The 12382-nt window shown below is 41.9% G+C and overlaps 1 protein-coding gene across 3 annotated transcripts in view; it reads right to left on the reverse strand.

Moving 5' to 3' along the window:
* sgce (sarcoglycan, epsilon) overlaps positions 1-12149 on the reverse strand; it is a 92005-nt gene extending 79856 nt beyond the window's left edge. Inside the window, exons 1-2 of one of the 3 annotated variants that reach the window (XM_059972566.1) lie at positions 12020-12074; positions 8812-8916 (exon numbers count right to left, since the gene is read on the reverse strand). In XM_059972566.1, the coding sequence (XP_059828549.1) occupies positions 8812-8916; positions 12020-12059 (145 nt within the window). In that variant the 5' untranslated portion in view covers positions 12060-12074. Of the gene's footprint in view, positions 1-8811; positions 8917-11068; positions 11109-11966 lie in introns of all 3 variants that reach the window. The other 2 variants (XM_059972568.1, XM_059972569.1) reach the window with 2 other exon arrangements.
* Positions 12150-12382: the final 233 nt, after the last annotated feature.

A 12382-nucleotide genomic window follows, 5' to 3' on the forward strand; every position in this document is an offset into this window, starting at 1 on the left:
TGTGGAAGGAAAGTATTCTGCCTGGAGATCAGTGACTAGTGGAGTGCCTCAGGGATCTGTCCTGGGATCCCTGCTATTTGTGATTTTTATAAATGACCTGGATGTAGAGGTAGAAGGATGGGTGAGTAAATTTGCAGATGACACGAAGATTGGAGGAGTTGTGGATGGAGCTGTAGGTTGTCAAAGGTTACAAGAGGATATAGGCAGGCTACAGAGTTGGGCAGAAAAATGGCAGATGGAGTTCAATCCAGACAAGTGTGAGGTGATGCATTTTGGAAGGACAAACCAGAAGACCAAGTACAGGATTAATGGTCAATTACTTAAGAGTGTGGATGAACAAAGGGACCTTGGGGTTGAAATCCATACATCCCTCAAGGTCACTGCGCAGGTTGATAGGGTAGTTAAGAAGGCCTATGGGATACTAGGCTTCATAAACAGGGGAATTGAGTTCAAGAGTAGACAGGTCATGTTGCAACTCTATAAATCTCTGGTGAGACCACACTTAGAGTATTGTGTTCAATTCTGGTCACCTCATTATAGGAAGGATGTGGAAGCTATGGACAGGGTGCAGAGGAGATTTACCAGGATGTTGCCTGGTTTGGAGAACAAGTCATATGAAGCAAGGTTAGCAGAGCTGGGACTTCTCTCTTTGGAGCGTAGAAGAATGAGAGGGAACTTGATAGAGGTCTACAAGATTATGAGAGGCATAGATAGGGTGGATAGTCAGTACCTGTTTCCCAGGGCACCAATAGCAAACACCAGAGGGCATATGTACAAAATTAAGGGAGGGAAGTTTAGGGGAGACATCAGATTGTGAGTGCCTGGAATGACTTGCCAGGGATTGTGGTGGAGGCTAAAACATTAGGGGTATTTAAGAGCCTCTTGGACAGGCACATGGATGAAAGAAAAATGGAGGGTTATGGGTAGTGTGGGTTTAGTACTTTTTTAAGGATTATATGGGTCGGCACAACATGGAGGGCTGAAGGGCCTGTACTGTGCTGTAGTGTACTATGGTTCTACGTGACACTGGGAGTAATCATAAATCTAAGGTCCAGCTTTTAATTTCCTTCTGGTAGCTGAGAGTTTGACTGTGGGATCAAAACCCATCCCTAGTTATGTCTTTGATACAGAAGGGGTAGCACAATATTTGGTGTGATCCCTTCCCCTACATCCCTACATGATGTCCTGTACTCTGGCACCTTAGCGGTAATAAAATACGTAGGATTCACAAAGACTCTACAGGAACACCCACCTTTCCTTCTAATTATGGAATCAGCTATGGTGGCTACATTTATAAGACTACTTGTGTAACCCTTGCCCACTAATGGGATTTAATCACTTCACTCTTTATCCAATCAGGAATAAATACAATTAAAAATCACGGTTTGCAATTTGTCCCACGTGATTTCACAGTACACGTAGGCAACAGTGAATAATTTTGCAGAAACAACACATTTTATCAATTATTGCAAATGTAGCCTCTAAATGCTAGTTAGCTAATGAGAGAAGTGTAAAATTTAGTCTATACTCAAAACTAAAAGGAATAAACAATTTAACACATTTCTAAGGCCTACGTAACGAGAAGGAAAGGAAAATGGAAATAACAGTGATGTAATCAAAACTGTCAGCTTACCGACAGGATTGATCGTAATGCCAGCACCTTAAACTATGTACTATTCTGTATTTAAAACTGACTGCATTTTATACCAAAATTGTTTTTGTAACCACTTTAAAGTTTCAAATTATTTTAAATGTTCCTGTAAAATTGACTGTTATATCCAATCAACATTGGCAGATTGCTTTCAGACCTCAGCAAAGCCTGCACAGGAAGTTTTCTTTGTCACAATCTGAAACAAACGCTCACGCAGCCTTAGAGAACAATGCACACACTTTCACACACCTACCGCCCAAATCTCAGCTTTTAAGGAAGGACTAAAATAAATCTTATAAAATGCGCAATGTCTCAGTAATGCAAATAATCCCCTTGGGTATCAATTGCACTAGTGCCACCTTCCAGTCCTTTGCAGAATTTCACTCTGACAATAACTTACCAATCAAAATTCAAAAAGTGACATTCTGTTTTTAAAAGAACAGCTAAGGCAATTTTAAGTGAATGAACAACATCAGGTGGCGTAGAAATGGCAGGGTGAGGGGATCATATAAACAAAATTTGCAACTTTGAGCAACAGCACAGATTTAATGTATTTGCCACAATTTACAACCAATAGTGAATCAGTCACTAACCCATGTGCCCAGATTTACAACAAACTACAAACAGATCAGTACTTTATCAACTCACTAGTTTTGTTTTTGCAAAATCTAAACAATATCAAATTGTTTGTGCCAATAGAGCATTTGGGAAAAAGACCGATACTGCTGAATGCTATCTGCAAAATCTAATTTTTTTTGTACTGAATTGGCTTTATTTCTTACATCCTTCACATACATGAAGAGTAAAGATCTTTGTTACATCTCCGTCTAAATGTACAATGTGCAATTTATAGTAAATTTGTAATAAATTATATGTACAGTAAGATACACAGGCATCACCAGTTTTTTTAAAGTTCACTTTATGCCACTTCACTTTTACGAAAGACCTACATTAGTACCGGTTTTTGCTAACCGAAAGAAATCCGAAGAGGATTTTCATTTTTACGAAAAAGGCGAAAAGCAAAAATAGCATTCAGTGTTTGTTTGCAACGAGCCGTTATAGAGACAGTGCGCAACCCAAGCAGCTAGAGTGGCGAAAAGCGAAAATAGCGTTCAGCGTTTGTTTTGAACAGAGCCGTTACAGAGGAAGTGCGCACCCGAGCAGCGAGAGTGGGGAAAAGCGAAAATAGCGTTCAGCGTTTGTTTTGAACAGAGCCGTTACAGAGGCAGTGCGCACCCGAGCAGCGAGAGTGGCGAAAAGCGAAAATAGCGTTCAGCGTTTGTTTTGAACAGAGCCGTTACAGAGGCAGTGCACACCCGAGCAGTGAGTGGAGCTGCCAAGCTCCTTCCCCGGGAACTACACTCAGCATCTCAGCATCCAGCCACCATAGCTTTGAACTGCCTGAGATTTTTGCGACAATTGACAGTGCTAAAATGATTGCAGAAGAGTACGACCTTAATTTTGAAAGGGCACATAGGTTTAGGGCAGGTTTGCAGGATGTTTTGAGTGCTTAAAAAAAACTGTATGATAGAAAAATGTGTGAGCCTTCCAGTGTACTCGCTGTCTTCCCAATTCTGCTAAGTGAAACTGCACTGTACTCACATTATTTCTACTTTATGTAGGCTGTGTATTTATCATATCATTCCTGCTTTTACTATATGTTAGTGTTATTTTAGATTTTATGTGTTATTTGGTATGATTTAGGAGGTTATTTTTTGGGTCTAGGAACGCTCAAAAATTTTTCCCATATAAATTAATGGTATTGTAGTTTCTTCGCTTTATGCCATTTTGGCTTACGAAAGGTTTCGTAGGAATGGTCTACTTTCAGATAGCGGGGAAACCCTGTACACAGAACAGTCAATATAGTTTAGAAATACAATTGTTTCAGCATGAATTTATTGGTCTGATGGCCTGGTGGAAGAAGCTGTCTCGGAGCCGGTTAGTTCTGGCTTTAAAGCTGCAGTACCATTTCCCGGATGGTAGCAGCTGGAACAGTTTGTTATTGGGGTGACTCGGGTCCCCAATGGGCCCTTTTCACGCACCCGTTACTGTGACTGTCCTGAATAGTGGGAGGTTTGTCCCTAGGGACATTCAGGGGAGAAGATTTAGGATGAAGATGAGGAGAAACTGTTTTTCCCAGAGAGTGGTGAATCTGTGGAATTTTCTGCCCAGGGAAGCATTATGGGGATTATGGGGAAAAGGCAGGTAGATGGAGCTGAGTTTACGGACAGATCAGTCATGATCTTGTTGAATGGTTGTGCAGGCTTGATGGGCCGGATGCCCTACTCCTAGTCCTATTTCTTATGTTAAGTTCACATCCATAGATGCGGTGGGCTGTCTACACCACTCTGCAGATCCCTGTGATTATGGGAGGTACAGTTCCCATACCAGGCAGTAATGCAGCCAGTCAGGATGCTCTCAATTGTGCCACTGTTCTTAGGATTTGGGGACTCATGCTGAGCTTATCAAGCGTCTGAGGTGAAAGAGGTGCTGTTGTGCTTTTTTCACCACGCAGCCGGTATGTACAGACCACGTGAGATCCCCGGTGATGTGTATACCGAGGAACTTAAAGCTGTTCACCCTCTCAACCCCAGATCCTCTCAACCAGGAGAGGCTGTTTTCTTGAAAACACTGTGTCAGGGAGGTGACTTCTTCTCTGTAGGCTGCCTCATTATTATTTGAGATAAGGCCAATCAATGTCGTTTCATCTGAAAATTTAACTAGCAGATTGGAGCAACAGTATGGAGTACTGCTTTAAATTTTTTTGATAAGTACTGTTTTAAATCATGTGCTTGATATCATCTAATGCTTTAAAGCCCTTACTAAGTTACTACATCATAGTCTGTTAATTGCAGTTGTTGCAGCAGAGTGAAACATCACACTCAATTTACATATCGGACGATGGGAGGGAAATTATCTTTTTCACAAGAATAACAACAAATACAACCTGGCTAAATCTGGCCACCCATCCAGTCTACTCTCAATCAGCAGAGTGATGGAAGTCATTAGCAACAGTGCTTTCAATTGACCCTTACTCCTCGATGTCGAGTTTCAACTTTTGCAAGATCTTCTCGATGCTAGAATTCATTACAGCCTTGGTCTAAACGTGGACTAAAGCGCTAAATCCAACAGGTGAGATGAGAATGACTGAGCTTGACAGAGAGCACACTGGTAAGACTGAGTTCATTGAGCATGAATATGAAAATACTCCAGTGGTGAAAGTCCACCTCATGCATTGGCTCTAGGCTGTCATTGTTGGAAGCTAACTCATCCAGCCCCTGAACATACAACTGGGAGTAGTTCCAGGTACTGTCCAGAGCCCAAATCATCTTCAGCTTCTTCATCAGTGACCTTCTTCTAAAATAAGTTCAGAAATGAGCGTATTTGATAGTCAATGTTCACTTCCAAGTTGCAAGTCCTAAGTGTAGTTGCCCATGTCTGAATGCATGAAGCAAGACATAGACAACATTGGAATGATGTGACAAGTAATGTTCATACCATAAATTATTATCTCAAAGTAAATAATTCAAACACCTATCCATGACGTTCACTGGGATTGCCAACTGCAAGTTCACCATCATCCCAGGGGTCACAGAAACTCAACTGGACCTTCCACATAAATACCACAGCTCAAAGAACAGGTCAGAAAACAGGTAACTTGTGATACATGACACTTCAAGGCTTTTCCATTGTCTATTAGTGAGAAGTATGATGGAATTCTCTTCATTGCCTGGATGAGAGTAGTGCAGCAGTTCTCACAATTCCCTACCCAACAGCATTGTCAGAGTCTGCAGTGGTTTAAAAAACCTGTCCATCATCTTCTCAAGGGCACTCCAGAATGACCAATAAATGGTGGCTTTGACAGTAACATTCACATCTCAGAAATAAACAAGAATCAAACAAATTAAAGCAGAGTCCTTTAAATAATTAGGTATACAAGAAAAAATCTTAAGTAGAATATGTTCTCTCACTTGTGAAGATAATATGAATTCCACAGTTCATGTTTGAAGCTGATCCAATGTCCCTGCATTGCAGCTGTGTCCAAATATTTATCTATCTCAGCTTCGACAGACAATAATTCTAGAGGCTCTGGGAAAAACTTCCAAAAGATGTCACAACACTTCGAGTAAACAAAGGCTGCATTTTAGATCTAAATATCTGACCCATGAAACTGGCCCTAGACTTTCCACTCAGCAGAAGTGTCTCTAACTGAACCTGCTGCAATGGTATACATTTCAGTGGAGTCACCACTCAAAATTCAAAACTTCCGTAGACAATAACCATCCTTCTCAATCTCCTTCCAGAAATTGACATTGCTCTGGAGTCAGAATCAGGTTTAATAACTCAGGCACATGTCGTGAAATTTGTTGTTCTGCAGTACATAATAATTTTTTCTTAAGTATAATTACAATATATATTTTGAAGGTGTAATTGATGTTGGGGGGGGGGGGGGGGGGCTAGTGCTTATGATGGAACTAAGTTTACAATTTTCTGCAGGTGTTTCCGATCCTGTGCCGGTGATGCACCCAGGCAGAAGGCTCTTCTTTGGTGACGTACCATCTCCTCAAACTCCTAATGAAATGTAGCCGTTGCTGTGCCTTCTTTGTAATTATGGCAATATGTTGGGACCAGGATAGATCTTCAAAACTGTTGACAGCCAGGAACTTGAAAGTGCTCACCCTTACCACTGCTAATCCCTTGATGAGGACTGGTGTGTGTTCCCACGACTTCCCCTTCCTCAGTCAAACTGACAATCAATTCCTTGGTCTTACTGATGTTAAATGCAAGTCTGTTGTTGTGACACTACTCAACCAGGTGTTCTTTTTCATTCCAGTACACCACCTCACCATCATCTGAAATTCCGTCAACGACAGTTGTGTCACAGGCAAATTTATAGATGGCGGTTGAGCTGTGCCCAGCCCAGTCTGAGTGCGGAGAGAGTAGAGCAGTGGGCAAAGCACACATCCTTGAAATGCCGCTGTGTTGACTGTCAGTGATGAGGAGGGGTCATTTCTAACCACATGACAGGGGGAGATACAGAGGCCCAGGTTCTGGACCTTATTGATTAGAACTGAGGGTATGATTGTGTTGAATGCTGAGCCGTAATCAATAAACATCAGCCGGATGTAGGTATTACTGTTGTCCAGGTGGTCCAAGGCCCAGTGCAAACTCAAGTGATACTGCGGCCACTATAGATGTATTGTGGTGATAGGCAAATTGCAGAGGGTCCAGGTCCTTGCTTATGTAGGAATTGTCTCTGGCCATGACAAAATTCAGAAAGCACTTCATCAGAGTAGATGATATTGCCCTTTTGATGCAGGTGGGAACCTCCCACTGCAGCTCTGAGAAATTAAAGACGTCCTTGAACAGACCCACCAGTTGCTTGGCACAGGTTGTCATTGCCCTGCCAGGCTCTGATGCTTCCAGTTCCAAGGAAAAAAATGTCATTTTGCAGGGGTAGAGACTAAAGCTATACACACCATCCATATGTGAACTCAAAACCCTGTACGATTGGTGCAAGTTTCTTTTTTTTTAAATTCCAACTTACTTATAATAAAAACTTCTATCACATTAGTCTTCAAATGCTTCCTGTTAAATGCATTTTGTATTGAGCCTTTCCTCAGACATTCTGCACACAATCATTTAGAAGTTTCTCAGCATTTTTATTATTCTTCCTTATCAAAATAAATCTCTCATTTCACATTATACTTCATCTGAATTTTTTGTCCACCCACCTAATATGTCTACACAGTCTTGAAGAAGGTTCTCAGCCCAAAACATCGACTTTATTTATTCCCATAGGAGCTGCCTAACCTGCTGAACACCTCCAGCATTTTGTGTGCATTAATCTGTCTACATCCTTTAGAAAAGTGTCCACTTTACAAAACCATAAGGCATAGGTGCAGAATTAGGCTATTTGGCCCTCTGAGTCTACCCTTTCAATTATGCCCAATTTTTTTTAAAAGCCCCATTCTTTTGTTTTCATCTCATAACCCTTAAACCCCTTCCCAATGAAAAAGATGACAATTTGTGCCTTAAATATATCTAATGGTTTCGCCCCCCTCAGCACTCTGTGACAACAAATCTCACAGATTCACCATCCTCTGGCTGAAGAATTCAATTTTAGAGAACTCATCTCAATTTTAAAGAAACGTCTGTTTATTCTAAGGTTGTGCCCTCAAATCCTCGACTCTCCAACTAATGGAAACATCGTCTCCATGTCCACTCTATCCAGACCTTTCAGTATGCAATATGTTTCAATGAGATCTTCCTCACTCTTATGAACTCCATTGAGTACAAGTTCAGAGATATCCAAATTTCCTCATATGTTAAACCTTGCATTGCTAGAATTATTCTTGTGAATGTCCTCTGAATCTTCTCCAGGGCCAGCACTTCTTGCTGAGATACAGGGCCAAGTTCTTTTGCACTCTTGCTTCTGTGGTACTATCTGTTTCTCTACCTATCTTGATTTCATCTACTTAGCCACATGCTATCAGTTCCCTCACTTAGATTATTAATGCATAACCTGGGTGTCTGAACACCCAATCCTGTTGAATTCTACTAGTCACCAGCCATCCTGAAAATGGCCCTCTTTATCACAACTCTTTAACTTCTTTCAGTCATCCAATCATCTATCCATGCTAGTACCTGGTCTCTACTTCATAGGCTCATATCATGTTTAACAGCCATGAGTGTGGCACCTTGTCAAAGGCATTCTGAAAGTCCAAGTAAATGCCAGCAGTTGTATTGGTAGTGTGCAAATCTGTTCCCCATTTTATTTAAATACATAATTTGTTACACATTAAACTGCCGTTTGCCTTTTTTTCTTTATACCTTTTCAACTATTTCCATGAAACTTTGGCTTAGTTGGATAGCTGCTTCATTAGGCCAAAATGTACTAGTCCAATGTGTCCCAATTAAGCAGAATCCATTGTATTGCAGTAAAAACAAAGGCATAAACAGTGCAAGCTTAAGCTGGCATTCAACTGAATTAGGCCAGTAAATTCATTTAGAAGAAATCATGTAATCAAAATGTCAGCATTTGTTTTAATAGTTAGAGAACAAGGAAGACAAACACAATTATAACAAAATTGATGTGTTAAAGACAAATTATATAACCGTGACTTCTATTAAACACATTCTGACATAACCAGACTCACCCTCCATCACCTTAGCAGTCTTACTCCTGCTAATGCGATAACTGTTGATTCCATTATTCTCCCATATTTTGATTTGAACGCCATCTGTCAGGCTTACTAAATAGACTTTTCAAAACAACACCAAATTAACAGGCTATTTATTGCTGAAGTATCAATAGCTAACAATATGAGTAAAAATAAAATCCGAGTAGAGTACAAGTAATGCATCGGTTAGATATTGTCCCAGGAAAGAGAATCACTCTTCGACTTTACCGTAATAGAATGCATGAATTTTATAGAGATTTTAAACTTAGTTTACAGTATTGGTATTGCTAACAAATTTCTACATGCACATTTCATCTAAAAACCTCCTAAGGTCTCATGGAGCTGATTTTCTTCTACAAATGGACTCTCCCAAGCTGCTGCTGTAACAGCAGTGGATCTTTGTTCATTCCATTCCTCTCTGAGACAACTCATATTTCTGGTGTTTGACTCTTTGTACTATCCCAGTGCCAATTCATTACAGGCATGCAAGCCAACTAACTTTGGACATCCACTTGATTGATGAGGAAGTTTGATGGGGGGGGAGGGGTGGAAGGACTATGAATGCCTTGGAAAATATCACATAACATAATTTTTTTTATCTGTAAGGTCTGGAAGAAGAGAATAAAAATTACTGCAATGATTGCCCTTTCCTGAAGCCCTTGCCATGGCAGGTGCATAACCTGATATTGGACTGTTCCGGGTGAAGCACTAAGATATACTCTCTGCTTTCAGCTTCACTACACTACAGCACATTTTTGGCAGCACAGATGATTTTATTTTGGAAGACCACGCCATAAAATTACAACTTTTACACAAAACTCCGCAGATGGTTGTCTGATAGAGGGCAAACGTTGCCATTGTCCATCTCCACCTTAGACCATGTGAAAGCACTCTCTGCCCAAGTCCCAAGCAAATTAGGAACCAACTATATTGTAACTAACAAATTATACTTTTCCAGTCAACGTAAAAGACACTACATTTATCGTCAACCACCAACATATTAATCTTTAATCCCCACTTTCTCTGTAGTGAGATTATTATGCTTCATGAGCCATCCTTGTAACTTCTCCCTTGGCTAAAAGGATTTCATTCATCTGAACACAGGAACAGCCCCTTCGGTGCAAGATGTCTGTTCCAACTGCTATTCCAAATTAAACTAATTCCATCTGCCTTATGTACTCCATCTCCTTCCACTCCCTGTATGTCCATGTCTCCATCTAAATGCCTCCTAAACACACTATTGCATCTACCAGTCCTGGCAGCATGTTTCTGGCAATTTCTATGCCAAAAAGGTGACTCATACGTCTCTTTTAAAAACTTTTATCCTCCGCCGTTTCATCATGGCTGTTTGTCGTCCTTCTCAACTCCAATATTCCAAGGTTGACCAAGTTTGGACTTTGTTCCCTAGAACATTGGAAAATGAGGGGGGAATTTGATAGAGGTATACAAAATTATGAGGGTATGATTAGGTAAATACAAGGGGATTTTTTTCACCTGAGATTGGGTAACACTAGAACTAGAGGTCATGGGCGAAGAGTAAAAGGTGAAATGTTAAGGGGAACATGAAGGGGAACTTCTTCACTTAAGAGCAGAGGCTTCCCACCTTTATTATGCTATGAACCAATCCTATTAAGCAAGGGGTCCATGGACCCCAGGCTGGGAACCCCTGACTTGGAGGGTGGTGAGAGTACAGAATGAGCTGCAAGTGGAAGTGGGGGAGAAACATTTAACAGAAATTTGGATAGGTACATGGGATGGGGGTAATGGAGGGCTATGGTCCTGCTGCAGGTTGATGGGATTAGGCAATTAGTTCCGCAGGGACTGGATGGTTTGAAGGGCCTGGTTCTGAGCTGCAATATTCTATGACTATGACCCTAAACTTGTCAGGCAAGAATTTCCCCTTTAGGAAACTGTGCTGACAATGCCCTATTTTATCATGTCCTTCCAAGTACCCAAATCCTTGTCCTTAACAATGGACTCCACCAACTTCCTAACCCTGAAGTCAGGCTAACTGGCCTATAATGCCCTCGACTATTTGTCAATTCCAGCCTTGGGAACTGCCTCCAACTACCTATCCTATCTAGACCTCTCACAATTTGATGATCTTCTTTCAGGTCACCACTCAGTCTCTGAGCCTCCAGAGAGAAATAATCCAAGTCTGAACAATGTCTCCTTATAGCTTATATTGCATTAAATTACTTACATAAAAATTTAAATTGATTTCAAAACTCACAGCTCAATAAACTCGGAAAAGCTGCAGCTTTTTCCCGGTGCTGAAAGCAAATAAATGAATATTGAACTAGCTGTGTACTTTTGTCCCTTGTTCATGTCTCAGATAAACAGAGAATTCTGTACTCAAGTATCTATTTGGCACTGTTTCTTGAAAATTTCAACTATTTATGAAGGAAGGCAAAGGCTATACGTCTTTCTTGCTAATTTTTTTTGAAAAATAATTGAATGTAATCTGGCATTTTAAAAGTTTTAAGCATCTGAAGTTCCTGCATAGTCTAAATACTTAGCCACTTTTGAGAAATTGTTATGCAAATACCCTAAATGTTGCTGCATCCAGTTATTGCCTTTAAATAATCATTTTTTAATCTATTACTTTACTGCAAATAGTAATTCATTCAATACCGTCAACATCAGTTTGTAAATTTATCAGGATTTATGAAAATTAATTCCTGTGATAATTTTTTTAAAAAACAGCATTTAGCAATAAACAAGTCACATTCTGATCGAAACTGATGGTGAACAATGGTGGGGTTAGGGCTGATCCTAACGGACCAAACTTTTAACACTGCATCAGTTAATTTCCAGCGCAGGGCAGAAAGAACGGATACTGTTGTTTAGGAAGCGAATATCGCTTGCATCTGACATCTTGCCGAATTGGTGAAGGGAGGAGCCATGGAAGGCTGAGCAGACAGCGGTGCTCCATGGGGTACCGGAGCCGCGGGGAGTGTGCCGAAATCCGGTGCAATGCGGGCGGTACCCGACGTCGCAGCTCCTTAACCCCAAGGAGCGGAGCCGGGCGCAGGGCCAGGGGCCAGGGCAAGACGAGGGGGGAGGCTAAATCAAAGAGAAAGGCTGGGCTGGATGAGAAGCCTCCGTCCGTAACACCACACCCCACTCACATCGTCGTCGACATAAGATTTCGGCGTTTGCAAGTGAGATGTCCCACACTCACCGAGCAGCAGGGCGACGCAGAAAGCGATGCTCCCCATCATCGCCCGAGCCTCAGCGACAGGCAGCGGAATGTGGTCCGGAGCGCCGGCCGCTCGGCATCATGGGACGCCGCAGCGGCGCGCGTCTGTGTGTGCGGGATGGGTGGAGCGGGGTCTCGAGAGTGGAGAGCGGCTCAACGGTCACCGGCGCGCGTCTGTGTGTGTGGGATGGGTGGAGCGGGGTCTCGAGAGTGGAGAGTGGCTCCACGGTCACCGGCGCGCGTCTGTCTGTTTGCGGGATGGGTGGAGCGGGGTCTCGAGAGTGTAGAGTGGCTCCACGGTCCGCAGCGACGCGCGTCTGTGTGCGGGATGGGTGGAGCGGGGTC

Source organism: Hypanus sabinus, chromosome 6 (assembly GCF_030144855.1).
Source record: "Hypanus sabinus isolate sHypSab1 chromosome 6, sHypSab1.hap1, whole genome shotgun sequence".
Classification (NCBI taxonomy): Eukaryota; Metazoa; Chordata; class Chondrichthyes; order Myliobatiformes; family Dasyatidae; genus Hypanus; species Hypanus sabinus.